Consider the following 18389-nt stretch of genomic DNA (forward strand, 5'->3'; position numbering starts at 1 on the left):
GCATCACTGCTGAAGCTGCCCACCCCCCAGCTCCCGGCCTTCAAAGGCAGTCTGCTTCCAGCTGCTTCTGTGTGCAGCCTTTGCTTAACTTGGCCTTCCCACTTGCAAAAGGAAGGAATCCCTCTTTCTTAAGCGTTTTATCTTTTGAACTCTCACCAGTTGTTGCTTGGTAATACCCAGGTCTTGAGCTTTGGAAGGTTCCAGGGGCAAATTCAAAAGTGCACAGAATCTAGTGTGATCCTGCAGCCACAAAACCAGTTGTCTTCCCATCATAGAAACAAATCCTGTACAAATAGCTAATTGGACATGTCACCCTGCCTTTTCCTTTACTTCAGCCATTTTCACTAAGTGAATATTGGGTATAAAGGAAAATTTATACACAACTTTGCTTGTCTGAAGTGTTCCCTCAGAAGGCCATTTATAAAATGCTGCTCCTCCTAGTCTGCCAATTTCTTTCTTTCTTTTTTTAAATTTATTTGTTTATTTATTTGGCTGTACCAGGTCTTTGTTGCGACATGCAGGATCTTTAGTTGTGGCATGCAAACTCTTAGTGGCTGTGTGTGGGATCTAATTTTCTGACCAGGGATGTAACCTGGGCCTCCTGCATTGGGAGCACGGAGTCTTAGGCACTGGACCACCAGGCAAGTCCTGCCAATTTCTTTTTCAGTATTGACTTAAGAAATGGGTCATTAACTACACCCGGAAATCAGTTACTTTTCTACCTTTGTAGCAACTGTGCTGGTGTCCTAAACTGCGTCTCTTCTTCCTGCCGAGCTGGGCTCTGTCCCTTCCATCCCTCCTCTGCCATCTGGGAGTGAGAGGGGGCAGAAGGTGAGGAGTGGGTGGGTGTTTGGGGGAGGTGAAGCTGTGAGAGCCAGAAAAGACCTGTGGGGAACCTAAGTGCTGTCGGGAGGCAGACCCAGGATGCCAGGAAGTTGGTAACATGAATGCCATTGTCAATCGACTTCCACAGATGAGAATTCCACCAGAAGTTAAGGAAGAGGAAAAGTAAAGGACTGCTTGCTGTAAGTGAAAGTGAAAGTTGCTCAGTTGTGTCGAGCTCTTTGCGACCCCATGGACTAGGGCCTGCGGGTTCCTCTGTCCATGGAATTCTCCAGGCAAGAATTCTGGAGTGGGTAGCCATTCCCTTCTCCAGGGGATCTTCCTAGCCCAGAGGTCAAACCCAGGTCTCCCACATAGCAGGTGGATTCTTTACCGTCTCAGCCACCAGGGAAGCCACTGAGAATAACCTGTGTGTGATCCATATATAAGTTGCATTAATTTGATAGTCTGAGCCTCATCTGTGAATAAGCTCCAGGAATAACCCTTAAAGAGTAAGCATTATATTGTCAGACATTGAAAAGAACTTAATTCTCCACTCCCTCATCACCACTCCCCCATCCCCAGCCCCCTTATCATCACCAGAGCTGAACAAGTTGTAGCCTTTTTGTGCTCATTTGATACAGAAAATGATCAGTATGTTTACCTGTCTCTGTTGTGCATATGTTTTGGGGCTAATGATCAATACCATTATCATAAGTTTATATTAACATATTAATTTCCTCTCAAGTTCACAGAAGCCTTTCAGCATCCGATGTGGTAGATAACAAATATAAACTTCTCCATTTTGATAACTAGGGAAATTGATCCAGGAAAGAGTGAAGCCAGAGTAGATGCTAGTCAGTGGTGTGCTGGTGAGTGTTTTCACAGCCAGCTCTCCAAGAGAAGCAGCCCTGGTTTATAATGGATGCTGATTCCCATGGTGTAAATACTCCCACCTTGGCTGATTCAGGCCACAGACATGCCTCACTGAATGCAGACTCAGGAAGAAATACAGTACAGCTCCTGTGAGCTGCAGTGTATAACTGGCACTAATGATTCAGTTCATGGCCTCAGACTCCCAGGTAAGCACTGAGGACCATCTCTGACCTCTGTAAACCCCCAGTTATCTCTCAGGTTCAGCTCAACCCCTAACTCACTGGATTGCCTTGAAGAGTAATTTTCAAACTTTGAGTTGTGACCCATTGAAGGATTATGAAATGAATTTCAAGAGTTCAGCATGTTTTTTTAATGAAATAGAATAGAATAAAATAAAAAGAAATGAGTAGACCAGGACATATGAGAGTGTGATATATGTGTTTGATAGATGATGGATGGATGGATAGATAAAACAGGTATGTATATGTGTATGGGGGGTCTCCCAGGTGGCGCTGGTGGTAAAGAACCCACCTGCCAATGCAGGAGAACTAAGAGTCGCTGGTTCGATCCCTGGGTCAAGAAGATCCCCTGAAGGAGGAAATGTCAACCCACTCCAGTATTCTTGCCTGGAAAGTCCCATGGACAGAGAAGCCTGGCGGGCTACAGTCCATGGGGTTGCAAAGAGTCAGACATGACTAAAGTAACTTAGCACAGCACGTATGTGTATAATGGGTTGGGGTGAAAAACCAAAAAATACTTACCTAGAATCAAGAGTATACCTGTTTCCCCATCTGCAAAATGAAGCTATGGATCTTGCTCTCACCCTGCCAATGATCAGACAGGAGGATAATTAAGATCACTTCTGTGACAGTGCCATGGTGGTGCTATCTGATGTATCTGATCAACAGTTAATTCGTTTGTAGGGACAAAATGGAACAAAACAGACAGGCATGGATTTGTGGTAGGGAAATAATTGAACATGGGGGAATAACTGAACACTGTGATGGGCAAAGTCCCATCATCTTTGTGCATGTTTTCTTGGGGCCTGACCACTGCCTAGAGAGAGCCCTGCCAGTGGCTTGCAACCCTCATCTGTCCACACTTGTGTGTGATGGTGCCGTGCACATAGAGGGAATTCTACAGGTCAGAGGAACCTTGCAGTTTCCCCAGGAGGTCAGCTGTGAATGGTCCTGAAGAAGGGTCAAAGAATGTGCTGCCTGGAGCAAAGATTCTCCCACTGGAGGGAGAAGGAATTAGTTTTGAAAGATAGGGGAGAAGACCTTGAGTAAAGCTTTCTCTACACGCTTTCCTAAATCCCTGGAGGAAGAAAATAAAAGGCCAGGAAAATTTTATAAGCCTTCACAGCAACTCCGTGAGGCAAGAAATGCAAGCCCCATTTTATGGATGAGGAAACAGTTGCTCAGAAAGGTTGGGCACCTTCCCTGAGGTTACACAGCAAAGGGCACTGTGCTCAAAATCCCTCCTTCTGACCCCAGGCCTGTGCAAATGCCAAAGGTTCCTCAGAGCCTTGGTCCTCTATGCAAGGCTTCCATTCATCAAACTGTTTCCTTCATTTTTAAAATGGGATCTTGCTCTTATGAAAGACCTTTGGCTAAGATGGGAGTATGGACTCTAGAGCAGGGGTCTCATCCTGCTTTACAGATCACTCATGGGATCTCTTAGCTTTGTTTCCTTGCCTGGAAAGTGGAATGATGGCAACTTTGTGGGTTAATTATGAGGATTACCTAAGATAATGTTATCAGATAGCAAAGTCTAGAAGGATGTATCTTAACATGCTAACAGTGGTTATCCCGAGGGGGTGTCATTACAGGTGGTTTCACTTTTGCCTTTTTTCCCCCATCTTTGTTCAGTGGTATGCTGGTAAATGTTTAACAATGTGGCTTGCTGAAGAAAAGAAAAAACCTGATCTGTAGTGCCCCTTTCCATGGTGTAAATACTCCATGAGGTCTGATTTCAAGCTACCTCCTTGATCTCACGGAACACGTTGGGAGACTTGCACAGTTGGCTCTCAAAAGCTGGTACAAGCCCACATCAACACACCACCATTTTTAACTGTGTACTAAAAGTTCTGTTTGGGTGGTAAATTGAGAGGGAGAGTTATTAATTAATAGTATATCCAACATGATGCCAGGCATAGTGATTTCCAGTGCTCCCTGGCCTTCCTCCCTCATCCCCAAGCAGACGATACACTGATCAAAATGGCCTGGCCTCTGGAAGTGGTGGTCTTCTGAGAAGCTCCCATCTGGCAGACTCTCAGAACCCAGGAAGCCTGTTGAGATTCTGAGGTCCGATCACTAAGGAATATACAAACAGGCCAGCAGGTCCTCTCAGTTTCCACGGGAGACATACTCTAAGCAGACACAATTGAAACTGCCCTGCAGGGAACCAAGAACAGCCCCAGTGACGCGAAGGGCCCAGAGTAGGACACCCTCAGCGTGGCCAGGCTTTGCCCAGCCTGACATTTACCTTCAACTCTCGACCCACAGGTGTGGGAGAGTGGCAGGGGAGCGGGGGCTCCACAGCTTCCTGAAGGAATGCTGAAGCGGGACAGCAGCCAGAGGCCTGACGGACCTTGGACAGGTCATCGGGGCCCATGACAAAGGTCAAGAGCCATGTTCCCCACCCCCTACCTCTCAGCCTCCCTTACTGCACTCAGTTTCTGGCACAGAGTAGGTACTCAGGCAAGTGTGCGAATGCTTTTTTTGTTTTTTAAATTAATGCATTTCTTTCATTCCCTTATAGCCTGATCTATTGCAGAAAGACTGTAAGGCAGCCCAGGAAATGCTGTTGAATAAATAAATGTTTTAGCCCTTGCCAGCTCCTGGTTTCACATGTTCCTGGATAGAAAATGTGACTAAATCTAAATGAGATGCAAAGTGTTAATAAAGGCTGCCAGTGGTTTTTTTTTTAATTTCTTCTGGCTTTTCTGTATTTTTCAAATGTATCTTCAAAACACACGTATCACTTTTGTTATTTTTTAAAAAAGAATATATAATATAAAAATATTCTGTAAGTTGAAAGTAAAGCAAGAGTGGTGTCAGCAGTGTGGGACTGGGAGTGTCCTCCATGTGCTGGGAGGCTCTGAAGCTAGGGTACCGGATGCTGTGTGGGCCCCGCCTGGGCCTCTGTCACAGCTGGGTTCTCTCTCAGCCTCCCTTGTCACAGGCCCCCGCCTACCAGGCACTGACTAATAACGCTCCCCTCCGGTAACGTCTTAGTCAGAGTGGAAACAGAGGTGAGTCCTAGAGGGGAAATGACCAGCCGCGCCTGGAGCCACAAATGCTGCAAAGATTCAGTGCGCCTGTGCCCCAGCCTGGCCTGCATCCCGCCACGGGAGCATGGGGTCCTCGCCCCAGTGAGGGCCCATCTCACCCTTCCCATCCAGCCTCCCCTGGAGCAGGGGCCTTGGCTCTTGGCCATGTGACCAATGTGTCAATTCCATTTCCTTCCAAGTATCTGGGCTGCACTGGAAGCATGTGTTGGGTTATAAATGAGCCGTCCTGACATCAGGAGGAACTCAGCTTCTCTGTGGCCTCCCCCTGCAGCTAGTAGAACCATGGTGTGTCTGATGGTTTTCGATAAAAACACAGGTTGCGTCTAGAAAATGAGGGCGTGGGGGGTGAGGGGAGAGGAAACTCAGATGTGTGAGGCAAAGCACTTTCATGAAGGCTATGTCTTTTATTTCCACCTGTCCACCCTGCTCTCAGTGGTCCTGGAGCCGGTCAGGTAAGGAGAGGCAGGCAGAGTGCCCTTCAGGGCTCTATCTCCACACAGCGGCCCACGAGGAGGCTCTGACCGCTGGTTTCCTCAAAACTGATCTCCCTACCTCCCACCCCATCTTTACTGAGATGTGCTTCGTGTATCATACAATTTACCCGTTTAAAGCATATAATTCAGTGGTTTGTAATATATTCACAGCTTTGTGCAACCATCACCACTATCAATCTGGCAATGTTTGTATCATCTGCAAAAGAAACCTGTAAACCTTTAGCAGTTCTCCAGTTCCCTCCAGGACTCCCAGGCCAAGGCAAGCACTAATCTCCTCTCTCTGTCTGTGGCCTTGCCTCTTTTGGACGGTTCATATAAAGAGGATCATATAATATGTGGCCTTTTGTGACTGGCTCCTTTCACTTAGCATATGTTTTTAAGGTTCATCCATATTTGTAGTGGGGTTTCCCAGGTGGTTCAGTGGGTAAAGAATCAGCCTGCCAATGCAAAAGACACAGGAGATGTGAATTTGATCTCTGGTTGGGAAGATCCCCTTGAGGAGGGCATGGCAACCCACTCCAGTATTCTTGCCTGGAGAATCCCGTGGACAGAGCAGCCTGGCAGGCTCAGTCCAGAGTCGCAGAGAGTGGGACAGGACTGATGTAATTGAATATGAAGAAGGCAATGGCACCCCACTCCAGTACTCCTGCCTGGAAAATCCCATGGATGGAGGAGCCTGGAGGGCTGCAGTCCATGGGGTTGCTGAGGGTCGGACATGACTGAGTGACTTCCCTTTCACTTTTCACTTTCATGCATTGGAGAAGGAAATGGCAACCCACTCCAGTGTTCTTGCCTGGAGAATCCCAGGGATGGGGGAGCCTGGTGGACTGCTGTCTATGGGGTCACACAGAGTTGGACACGACTGAAGTGACTTAGCAGCAGCAGCAGCAGCACGCATATTATAGCAGGCATTAGCACTCATGTCTTTTTATGGCCAAATAATATCCCATTGTATGAATATATCACATTTCATCTATGCATTCAACAGTTGATGGGTATCAGGGTTGCTTTGACATTTTAGGAATCAGCAAACTAAAATGGACAGGAATGAGTGAATTTGACTCAGATGACCATTATATCTACTACTGTGGGCAAGAATCCCTTGGGAGAAATGGAGTAGCCATCATAGTCAACAAAAGAGTCCAAAATGCAGTACTTGGATGCAATCTCAAAAATGACAGAATGGTCTCTGTTCGTTTCCAAGGCAAACCATTCAATATCACAGTAATCCAAGTCTATGTTCCGACCAGTAATGCTGAAGAAGCTGAACGGTTCTATGAAGACCTGCAAGACCTTTTACAACTATCACCCAAAAAAGCTGTCGTTTTCATTATAGGGGACTGGAATGCAACAGTAGGAAGTCAAGAAATACCTGCAGTAACAGGCAAATTTGGCCCTGGAGTACAGAAGGAAGCAGGGCAAAGGCTAATAGAGTTTTGCCAAGAGAATGCACTGGTCATAGCAAACACCCTCTTCCAACAACACAAGAGAAGATTCTACACGTGGACATCACCAGGTAGTCAATACTGAAATCAGATTCACTATATTCTTTGCAGCCAAAGATAGAGTAGCTCTATACAGTCAGCAAAAAACAAGACTGGGAGCTGACTATGGCTGTGATCATGAACTCCTTCTTGCCAAATTCAAACTTAAATTGAAGAAAGTAGGGAAAGCCACTAGACCATTCAGGTATGACCTAAATCAAATCCCTTACAATGATACAGTGGAAGTGAGAAATAGATTCAAGGGACTAGATCTGATAGAATGCCTGATGAACTATGGACGGAGGTTCATGACCTTGTACAGGAGACAGGGATCAAGACCATCCCCAAGAAAAAGAAATGCAAAAAGGCAAAATGGCTGTCTGAGGAGGCCTTACAAATACCTATGAAAAGAAGAGAAGTGAAAAGCAAAGGAGAAAAGGAAAGATATACCCATTTGAATGCAGAGTTCCAAAGAATAGCAAGGAGAGATAAGAAAACCTTCCTCAGTGATCAGTGTAAAGAAATAGAGGAAAACAATAGAATGGGAAAGACTAGAGATCTCTTCAAGAAAATTAGAGATACCAAGGAAATATTTCATGCAAAGATGGGCTCGATAAAGGACAGAAATTGTATGCACCTAACAGAAGCAGAAGATATTAAGAAGAGGTGGCAAGAATACACAGAAGAACTGTACAAAAAAGATCTTCATGACCCAGATGATCACGATGGTGTGATCACTCACCTAGAGCCAGACATCCTGGAACATGAAGTCAGGTGGGCCTTAGGAAGCATCACTATGAACAAAGCTAGTGGAGGTGATAGAATTCCAGTTGAGCTATTTCAAATCCTGAAAGATGATGCTGTGAAAGTGCTGCACGCAATATGCCAGCAAATTTGGAAAACTCAGCAGCAGCCACAGGACTGGAAAAGATCAGTTTTTATTCCAATCCCAAAGAAAGGCAATGCCAAAGAATGCTCAAACTACCTCACAATTGCACTCTTCTCACACGCTAGTAAAGTAATGCTCAAAATTCTCCAAGCCAGGCTTCAGCAATACGTGAACCGTGAACTTCCAGATGTTCAAGCTGTTTTTAGAAAAGGCAGAGGAACCAGAGATCAAATTGCCAACATCTGCTGGATCATTGATAAAGCAAGAGAGTTCCAGAAAAACATCTATTTCTGCTTTATTGACTCTGCCAAAGCCTTTGACTGTGTGGATCACAACAAACTGTGGAAAATTCTGAAAGAGATGGGAATACCAGACCACCTGACCTGCCTTTTGAGAAATCTGTATGCAGATCAGGAAGCAACAGTTAGAACTGGACATGGAACGACAGACTGGTTCCAAATAGGAAAAGAAGTGTGTTAAGGCTGTATTGTCACTCTGCTTATTTAACTTATATGCAGAGTACATCGTGAGAAACTCTGGGCTGGATGAAGCACAATCTCAAATCAAGATTGCCAGGAGAAATATCAATACCCTCAGATATGCAGATGATGTCACCCTATGGCAGAAAATGAAGAGGAACTAAAGAGCCTCTTGATGAAAGTGAAAGAGGAGAGTGAAAAAGTTGGCTTAAAACTCAACATTCAGAAAACTAAGATCATGGCATCTGGTCCCATCACTTCATGGCAAATAGATGGGAAACAGTGGAAACAGTGTCAGACTTATTTTTGGGGGCTCCAAAATCACTGTAGATGGTGACTGCAGCCATGAAATTAACAGACGCTTACTCCTTGGAAAGAGTTATGACCAACCTAGGCAGCATATTAAGAAGCAGAGACATTACTTTACCAACAAAGGTCCGTCTAGTCAAGGCTATGGCTTTTCCATTAGTCATGTATGGATGTGAGAGTTGGACTATAAAGAAAGCCGAGCCCCGAAGAATTGACGCTTTTGACCTGTGGTGTTGGAGAAGACTCTTGAGAGTCCCATGGACTGCAAAGAGATCCAACCAGTCCATCCTAAAGGAGATCAGTCCTGAGTGTTCATCGGAAGGACTGATGTTGAAGCCAAAACTCCAATACTTTGGCCACCTCATGCGAAGAGCTGACTCATTTGAAAAGACCCTGATGCTGGGAAAGATTGAAGGCAGGAGGAGAAGGAGATGACAGAGATGAGATGAGATGAGATGGGATGAGATGGGATGAGATGAGATGGTTGGATGGCATCACCAACTCAATGGAGATGAGTTTGAGTAGACTCCGGGAGTTGGTGATGGACAGGGAGGCCTGGCGTGCTGTGGTCCGTGGGATCGCGAAGAGTTGGACACGACTGAGCGACTGAACTGGGTTGCTTCCACCCTTAGCTTTTATGAGTAATGCTACAGTGACCATGCATGAACAGGTTTTTGTGTGGACGTATGTATGCTGTTGTGTCTCATAGGCCACCTAACCGATCTTCCAACAGTATGTATTTGATTCTGTCACCACTTTGCTTAAAAACCTTCAATAGCTTCCCATTGTTCCTAAAGTCAGGTTCAAAATCTATGTGCGTGTGTGTGTGTTAGTCGCTCAGTCATATGTGACTCTTTGCAATCCTATGGACTGTAGTCCGCCAGGCTCCTCTGTCCATGGGTATTCTCCATGTTGATCCACAAAGCTTACACCTTCCGGGCTCCCCTCTTGTTCTTCTGTTTCAGCCAAGAGCTTCCTCCTACACACACAATCTCCTTCCATGGTGGACCTGAAAGTTCCCCCTCTCTCCCCTGACCTTTTCTTTCTCTAATCCCTCCTCGGGAAAGCCTGTCCAATGCTTTAGTCAAGGTTAGGTCAGCCTGCCACATGCTTTCATGGGACCCTGTTCCTCCCCTCCTCAGTGGGTACCACAGTTACACCCACATGATGACCTGTGTGAATCTGGTCAATGCTTCTCTTTTCTGCTCCAGCAGAGTAGGGCCCTTGTTCTTGTTCACCAGTCAGCCCTGGCACCCAGCACGGTTGGTGCCCAGCACACTTAGGCACTCGATAAATATTTGCTGGAGAAGGCAATGGCAACCCACTCCAGTACTGTTGCCTGGAAAATCTCATGGGCAGAGGAGCCTGGTAGGCTGCAGTCCATGGGGTCTCAAAGAGTCGGACACGACTGAGCGACTTCACTTTCACTTTTCAATTCCATGCATTGGAGAAGGAAATGGCAACCCACTCCAGTGTTCTTGCCTGGAGAATCCCTGGTGGGCTGCCGTCTATGGGGTCGCACAGAGTCGGACACGACTGAAGCGACTTAGCAGCAGCAGCAAATATTTGCCAAGTAAAGAATGGGTAATGATGGCAGCCAGCAAGCCACTTGTCTGGACGCTTCCTTTTACCCTGGCGTCTTCTGCAGGTGATGGGGGGACTCAGGCAGCTGCCGAAACCAGGATGACTCCTTTTTCTCTCTCCAGCCCTTCTCACCCTGCCATCACCAGAGAGGCCTCTGCTTATGCTGAAATGGGTTTGGGTGAACTTCCCCTCATCCTAAAATAACTGGAGCCTCACTGGGTCCCAGTGAACCCTGGGGCCCTCTTTCAGGACAGAGTGACTCTCTCTATGGCATGAGATTCTGGGTAGCCCAAATGCCGCAGACTAAGCCATCAGTGGTAGCCATCCATTGGCAAGGGAAATGAGGAGGGATTCTTGGAGGCATGGGCTTCTCTGAGAGTGAGGAGCTGCATTTGGACAAGCTGTGTTCCCTTTTCTAAAGATGATTGCCTTTCTGCCAGTCTTGTTTGAAAACCTGCCCTGGAGGACATTCCAAGAAGAAACCATCCACCTTCTAAGACTTGGTTGCTTTTTCAAAACAACCTGTTTTCCTTTCCCCCCACAGATATGCACTTGTTTGGCCACTACCCAGCACACGACGACTTCTACCTCGTGGTGTGCAGCGCCTGTAACCAGGTCGTCAAGCCGCAGGTCTTCCAGTCCCACTGCGGTAAGTGGACTCCTGCACTGGCCGATGTCCAACACTCGAGAGGAGCCCTGCCCTGTGGTCTGGCCCTGGGTCTGTCTGAGCCCAAGGCCCTGGGTGAATCCCCCTGGGTTCTGCCTCGGCTTCCAGGCCGACTGCCTTAGGGGTAGTCAGGGGTAGTCCTCTTGCCAAAATGTTCGGTGCTGTGGGGGCACCAGACAGAAAACATCCCATTGTTTAGGTAGATGGGTGGTGGTCTTTGCAGGGGACAAAGGGGAGGAACAGCAGTGGCTCAAGGAGCCACTCCTGCAGCCAGATGTTCGGTTCTTCCGAGAGACAGGAGGGCCAGGGCAGCCCACCGTGGAGGCCACTGGGGTGCCAACCCCCAGGAAATGTAAACCAAGCCACGAGTTCAGCTTCTTCTCTTCCAAGAATCCTGCTTGTTTAAAAAAAAAAAGGAAAAAAACAGTCATGTTTGGGAACTTGCTTTCCCTCTATCTTTTACATCCTTGGTGTGAAACCCTTCAGTAGTTCCACAGCAAATGCTGGCCTCCTTCACTGCCGGTGTCTTGGGCACACACAACTAACGTCCACACAGCTGCTCCCCTCAGAGCAGAAAAAGGGCTACTAACCTGAGGATAGGAAGTGACTTAACCTGAGTGCAGGTTTCCCTCTCTTCAAACAGGATGTTGTTGGACCAGCCAATTTCCAAAGCTGCAATGTGCTCTGAGTTCCAGAACAGTAGTTCCCAATCTTTCGGTTTAAAGTCTCCTCTCTTTTGTTGAACATAAAATCCAAATGCCCTTCTTTAGTGTAAAATTTCAAAGTGCATTAAACATTGTACCTAAAAAAAGTCAAAGCAATTATCATATCAAATACACTTTGGCAAATTACATATTTCTCCTTTCTCACACTCAGGGTTTCTTCTTTTCCCCTGGCCCTTCAGTTATCACCATTCTGTAATAAATAGATATAAAATAAAAGGAGATGAGCTTGTCTAATCTCACCAGTAAAGGTACTTGGGACTATTGAATAGTTGTATATATCATAATATCAGTTACATATATGTATATATGTATATGACATTTACATAGCGGTGTGTTTCTTTATATAACCTGTGTCTGTGTGTGTACTGTAGCTGTGTTTCGTGTTTATAATATGTAGAAAGAAGAATCCAGGCTTCTGAGACTTTTTGACCTGCATGGGCACAGAGGCTCCTAGCAAATGCTGTACAAAGAGCTCCGTTAAGAGGCCAGGTCTTCCCCTCGTGGCAGCCGCCTCTGTGACCTGGGGCTACTTGCTAAATGTCTCAGGGTTTGGTTTCCTCGTCTCTTCCACGAGTGATGACTTCTGTGGGCGCTTCCCGCTCTAACGTTTTCATTTCTGGCAGATAGAGTATGAAAGGGGCAAGTCGTGTGCTGGGCACTCACTGACCTTCTTGCTAGATGCCCTGTAGCAAATGACCCTCCCTTCCACTGGGAGGAGAGAAAAGGCCAAACCTCTCCCAGGCAGATTGTCAGAGGCGCGGTGCTGATGCTACCAGCTGAGGTGACAAGTAGGGGAGTCAGTAGCAGAGCAGTGGCAAGAAGATCCCACACAGCTGGCAGGTCAGGGAGCAACCATGGAAGCTCTGTGGTCCCTGCTCCTGTTTGTCTCATGAAGATGCAGGAAGGGATCATCATTCATTCATTCCTAGGATGTGCTGCTGTTCTGGGTGCTGGGGTACAGCAGTGAACGAGACAAGGAAAAATCCCATAAGTCATCAAAACCTTCTCTGGGAACTTAATTCACTGGCAGGGTTTCTGATGGAAAGAACCTAAATGGGACCCGGGACCCCCACTGTGCCCTGCAGAATTCCTCCCAAGGCAAGACCCCATATAGCCAGTGAAGGAAATCTCTAGGGCTAGGGCTTGGCTCCCTTGACACATGCCTCCCTCTATCCTGAGCCTTTTGGTTCAAGAGCAAGTCTAGCTTAGGGGCACAGCCGAGGGTTTTGTAGCCATATGCTCTGAGCAATGGCAGTAAATTAGTTTGGGGGTTTGGGGTTACAGATCTCATCACCTGAAACCCGGTCTTCCTGAGCTTCTTGCTGAAGCAGCAGACAAGCAGTGGTAGGACACGACCACAGCTCAGCAAACGGAGGCCTTTAAGCCTCCCTCGTCTGCCAGGTACATGTCCCACAGGTTCCCACCCGCATCTATCAAGGGCAGGAGAACGCAAGGCAGAGCTCAGAACCAGGGCAACACTTAAGGGGCAAGGAGGATTTCTTAGCTGCCCTAAGAATTCCTCCTGTAGTATCACAGTATTTGTTTTCTTGCTCTTTTACCTCCTATGACTAGCCTTGCTGTAATCAACAAGTTAATGAGAATGGCTTTGCATGAGGTACGAGGGACTGTACTAGATGCTTTCCTTATCTTTGAACATGTAATCCTCTCAACGCCCCCACTAAGTAGGTACCAATATGACTTCCAGTTTGAACTTGAGGAAGCAAAGGCTTAGGATTGCTTTGCCCAGGGTCTCAAAACTGAGCATGTGTAGAGCCTGATTTTGAATGCAGGCAGCATAGCTCCTGAGTGAGGGAAGTGCGTGATTCCCTGGCTTGCATAGCCATTGTCCCTCACTTCCTCCCGGTGTGGCTCCCAGGCCCCTCTTGTCCTAGCCCAAACTCCAGGGCCTGAACCTCCGAGTGTGGCTCCTAGTCCCCTCTTGTCCTAGCGCAAACTCCAAGGCCCAAACTCCTAGCCCAAAACCCTTGCCTGCCAGGGAGCACATCATAATACCTGGCTTCAGATTCGATCATGTTAGCTGCAGAGTTTTCTCTCAAAGGGAATCTCGTCTATAGAACCCCAGTATGAATACAGATGCCCAGCAGAGCCACGGAGGTTGAAATTGGGGTGTGGGCTCAAATGCCACTCTCCTGGCCTACTAAGCCACCAGGGTTCCTCAAAGCAGCATTTGAAGTTTGTTATAATGGAGAGAGTGTGGGCTTTGGAGGCAGACAGAGCATTTCACATGACTCCCCTATTAACTACATGATCTCAGGCTGGTGGCCTCCACCTGGTCTATAAAATGAGTGCCCTGCCTGCCACAGGGGGGTTTGGTATGAAAGGACTGGTGAGAGGCGCTTTCCTGCGGTATACCCAGAGCATGGGTTCATTTCTCTTCTCCCCATGGCATCTCCACGTGGCCTCCAGCTGGACACAGCTTGTCCCTCTTCATATTCACAGAACGCCTCCCCAGCTCCTGCCTTGCACTTCAGTTACCCGTGGGCTGTCTCAGCTGTATCCACCAGCTTCGAGGATCCTTTCTGGACCAGGGATGTATTAATAATACCTTTTCAGCTCTGTATTCCCAGCACCCAGAAATGAATTCATCATCACTGGCCCTGGCCCTGGGAAGCAGAGTTGAGGTGGGCAGTGGAAGGGACACAGCTCGGGGGCCAGGTCCCAGTTCGGCCTTACCCAGCCCTAAGACCCCAGACTCTTCACCTTTTTAAGTGACAGGGGACTGGGCTATGTGTTCTCTTGGAAACTTGCTCATTCTCAGTGCCTGGGATTTGGTGCCTGATTTTAAGGATCACAGCATAATCAGAGGGACAGGTGCATAGCAGCCTTCAAGATTTCAGTGGCCTCGTTAAGTTAAATGGAAGTGTGTGTGTGTGTGTGTGTGTGTGTGTGTATTTAGGCAGTTGGTTCTGAGGACTTTGGAGGTTGATGATAATGTGAAACAGTGAAAGCGATTATGGAAAAAATCGTAAATTTTGGAGTCAAACAGACCTGGGTTCCTAGCTGTGAGACGTCAGGCTAATTACATGACCTTTCTGGGCCTCATTTTCCTCTGAAATGAAGGGATAGTTCCTGCCTTGCAGAGTTACTATGAGGAACAGAGATAAAGTAGTTTCCTGGCACATAGTAAGGAAATAAAGAAAGGGTAGCTATTATTGTCAATAAAGTGTGGCTATTTTTTATTATGTTGAATGTTTCTTATGAAAAATGGGAAAACCAATTCAGTCAAGTGTTTCCTGCCTTCGTTTCTCACCCTGTCTCGGGGGATACACGCATGGAGGTCAGCCTGCGGACTCTGGCCTGTGATTCATCTTCGGCTTCCCACACTCTTGGAGGCAAGACTTGTTGGCCTAAAGATGATTACATTGCCAGGAGTCCTGAGGATCCACCTTTACGAATATGGTTTACATTCACATTGGGCTCCAGTGTCCTCCTTTGGAAACACCATCAAGCTCCCAGTATCTCTGGGGTCCCTGCCCAGGTCGAGCCAGCCTTGGCCACCTCCCCCCCGACTCCCAAGACTGGCTGCTTTCCTGTTATTCCTGACTTTGTGCCCCAAGCTTGTGTCCAGATGTAAAAAGCAGGCATGTGCCCATTGCTCAGGAGAACCTCTGCCTGGCCTGGGGCGGGGGGCTCTCCAGGCCCCTGGGGCTGTGCCAGGGGCTGTGCCACTCCACCTGTGTGGGCCCCTCAGGTCTGTTTCCTCTATATAGCAGCCCTTTAGATGCTTTTTAGACCTCTGCCCAAGAGATTACGATTTTGAGGGATTGGTTTGTTTCTAAAGTCTCTTAGGTGAGTTGATGATGTTATTTAGGCATTAAGATAGAAAAGAGGGAAACAGAAAAAGCCTCTCCTTAGGTGAACTGATCTCACTCAGCCAACATCCTTACCCTTCATAGCTGTCCAGCCCAAGTTATGACTTGATGCACTGACACGATGTGGGAGCTGCGTGGTTGGGAATTGCCTCTCTGGGGTGAGTCTTCTTAGGTTCAAGTTCCAGCTCTACCACTTGTTAGCTGTGTGACCTTGGGCAGGTTGCTTTGCCTCTCTGTGCTTCAGTCTCCTATTCTTAAAATGGGATTGTAGTTTTTCTCCTAAGATCGTTTTGATGATTAAAGGAGCTCACATGTGGAAAGTACTTTTAGCACAGTGGTGGAACAAAGTTTGCTTTTAAAAAAAAAGTTATGCTTTCATTAACCAAGTGATAAGCTACAGAGATTTGTAATGAAGTCTTGTCCAAAGGATATTCATTTATGATTACTATGCAGTGTGAGGCTGACCTTGGTGACTTTCTCTGTCGGTATTGTGGATCCCAGCCTCAGTGCGGAGAAAGTGCCATTTCTTCCGAAGAGCCCTCTGTGTATGTTGTGTGTGTGTGTGTGTGTGTGTGTGTGTGTGTATGGGGTCCCATTTGTGTGCGTAAGCCTGTATATAAGCTCAAAACTAGAAGGTTCAAGGTACCTACAATGAAAAAATATTTTTATTACATTTAGAAGTTATATATGTTTAATCAGTTTGAAATATTGTAAGTAAAGGGAAAAATAGTAAGTAGATTCTAGCTGTGGTTTTGTAATTGGGTTGGACATTTATGAAATTGTATGATTTGCCTAAATGAAAGGAGTATGATTTTTTCTGTCCTTTTCTCCTAATATATTTACATAATAAACTACCATAAAGAATAGTTTCTCAATAGCAGCACAGTTAACATTTGGGGCTGGAAAATTCTGTTATGGGGGCATCCTCTGTATTGTAGGATATTGAACAACTTCCCTAGCTTTTATCCACTAGATGCCAGTAGCTACCCCCACCCCCAGGCATGACAGTGAAAGCTGTCCACTAGGGGACAAAAATGACCCCCAGCTGAAAGCCACTGCTGTGAATTATGACATCTCCATTTGTCGTGTAGTATTCTGTGCTTTTCTGTATCCAGGTTTTCCTCCCCATTCAAATACGTGTGTGTGCGTGGGCACACTAAGCCCTGAGATCAGTTCTCTGGAACCACACAGTAGCATGTGGAAAGTTTACTAGTTCAGCCTCCAATGAGCTGGTCATCAGGATAATTTCCCCATCACGGTCATGTTCAAAGCATAAAACAAGATAGATTGCTGAAGTCCATAAAATTGCAGCCCTTCCCACCTCAAAATAAAAAAAAAATGGGGAAAAAGTGGCAAAAGAAATAAAACATTCGTATACGAAGATCCTTCAGAATTTTTCAGCCACTTTTGGTGCTCACTCTCCAAGCAGAGAACCATACGGCACCCTACACCCCAACCATCAGACAGATATTCCTTGGATGTCACTGCTACTTAAATATATATTAGAACCAAAGAACCTAGATGTCATTCAAAAGACAAGATAGGATTAGTTTTTTCCCTTCTTAGAGAGGACCTTTTAGTCCCTTTTTCTGATTATATTTTTGAATGCCCTTCAAGTATCTGTTTTGCATGTTGATGGTGATGCAGTAGAATTTAATGAACTGTGAGCTAAAGCAGAGGGGCTGAGCCACAAAATAAATGAGTGGCAGCAACTGGCTCCTGGAAGCTGGCACCTCCATCCCTTGCGTGCACAAGCAGATGCTGCTGCTGGGTGGGGACCGAGAGCAGCAGAGCCCGGCAGTGCCACACATGGAAGCCTCATTAATGAGGTTTCAGGGTTTCCTGCAATTGTTCTCTTCATTTTGTCTATCTCCGGGTGACCTCTAGTTGAGGAGGAAACAAACCATTTGTGCTTTTGAGCCCTAGAGAAAGGGAGTCCCTCCTAATGTCAGTGCCCCTGGGCTTCCAGGGTATCATCACTGGCTAATTATCCTGCCAGAACTTCCTTTCCGAAGGTGTAGATTGCCACAGAGCAGGACTGAAGTTTTTGGTCAATTAAATGGGATTTGTTTGTTGAGATTAAATTTCTGTTGTTATTGTGAGTTGTTTTTTATGAACTAGATTATTTACACCAGAGACAAAATAATTAAAGGAAATTGGTCAGATTGAACATATTCTTTGTCAAGTCCGGCAGTATTAACTAATAAGACTTGACAAGATCAGGTGAATCTGTGCAAACTTGATTTTGTTAGTGAGATTCTTTTTTTAACCTTAATTTGATGAATGTATCCCTGATCTAAAATTAACTCCTGGCTTGATGTATCATTGGGGTTCCTTACAGTCAGAAACAATGTCTGTGGTTGTTTCTTCTTATGTCATCTTTCCATACTCCCTGGTAAAGTGTAACCATAGGACAGATACTAAGGAAATTGCTACAGTTCCCAAAGCAAAACTAATCATGGACTAACAAATGGTGATACCTTATATCAAGAATTACAACTGAAAAAACCTACAACAAAGTAGCACCACATTTTGCATCCCTTCAAATGTTTATATTTTTGAACTTGCTGCTGCTCAAATTAGAATTAAAAATGTATCTAGAATATAGCAGGTTGACCTGGTCCCAAACCCTAGCTTTTCTTATCTGTTAATGGAAGACAGAAAGTACCAATAACAATTATTGAGCACTTATATATGCTAAGATATTTTTTTTAATTTAATCCTACTGCCACTCTAAGGTGCTAAGGTGCTCTAGTTCCATTATTCCTGTCTCACACCCAAGGACAGGGCGACTCAGAGGATTTCATAAATTTCCTCAAGATCTCGCTGATGTAAGTGGCAGAACTAGGATTCCAGCCTGTGTCTGACTCTTGATGACTTTACTGATTTAATGTTTTGATTCTCAAACTCCCTGCAATAGCGTAACTGAACT

At 46.1% G+C, this 18389-nt stretch overlaps 1 protein-coding gene across 5 annotated transcripts in view; it reads left to right on the top strand.

Annotated features, from left to right (window-relative positions):
* Positions 1-18389, top strand: part of ATXN7L1 (ataxin 7 like 1) — a 254909-nt gene that overhangs the window by 86235 nt on the left and 150285 nt on the right. For all 5 annotated transcript variants that reach the window (XM_005901437.2, XM_070369633.1, XM_070369635.1 and 2 more), the window contains exon 3: positions 10777-10881. In XM_005901437.2, the coding sequence (XP_005901499.1) occupies positions 10777-10881 (105 nt within the window). The remainder of the gene's footprint in view (positions 1-10776; positions 10882-18389) is intronic.

The sequence above is a fragment of the Bos mutus genome, chromosome 4 (genome assembly GCF_027580195.1).
Source record: "Bos mutus isolate GX-2022 chromosome 4, NWIPB_WYAK_1.1, whole genome shotgun sequence".
Taxonomy (NCBI): domain Eukaryota; kingdom Metazoa; phylum Chordata; class Mammalia; order Artiodactyla; family Bovidae; genus Bos; species Bos mutus.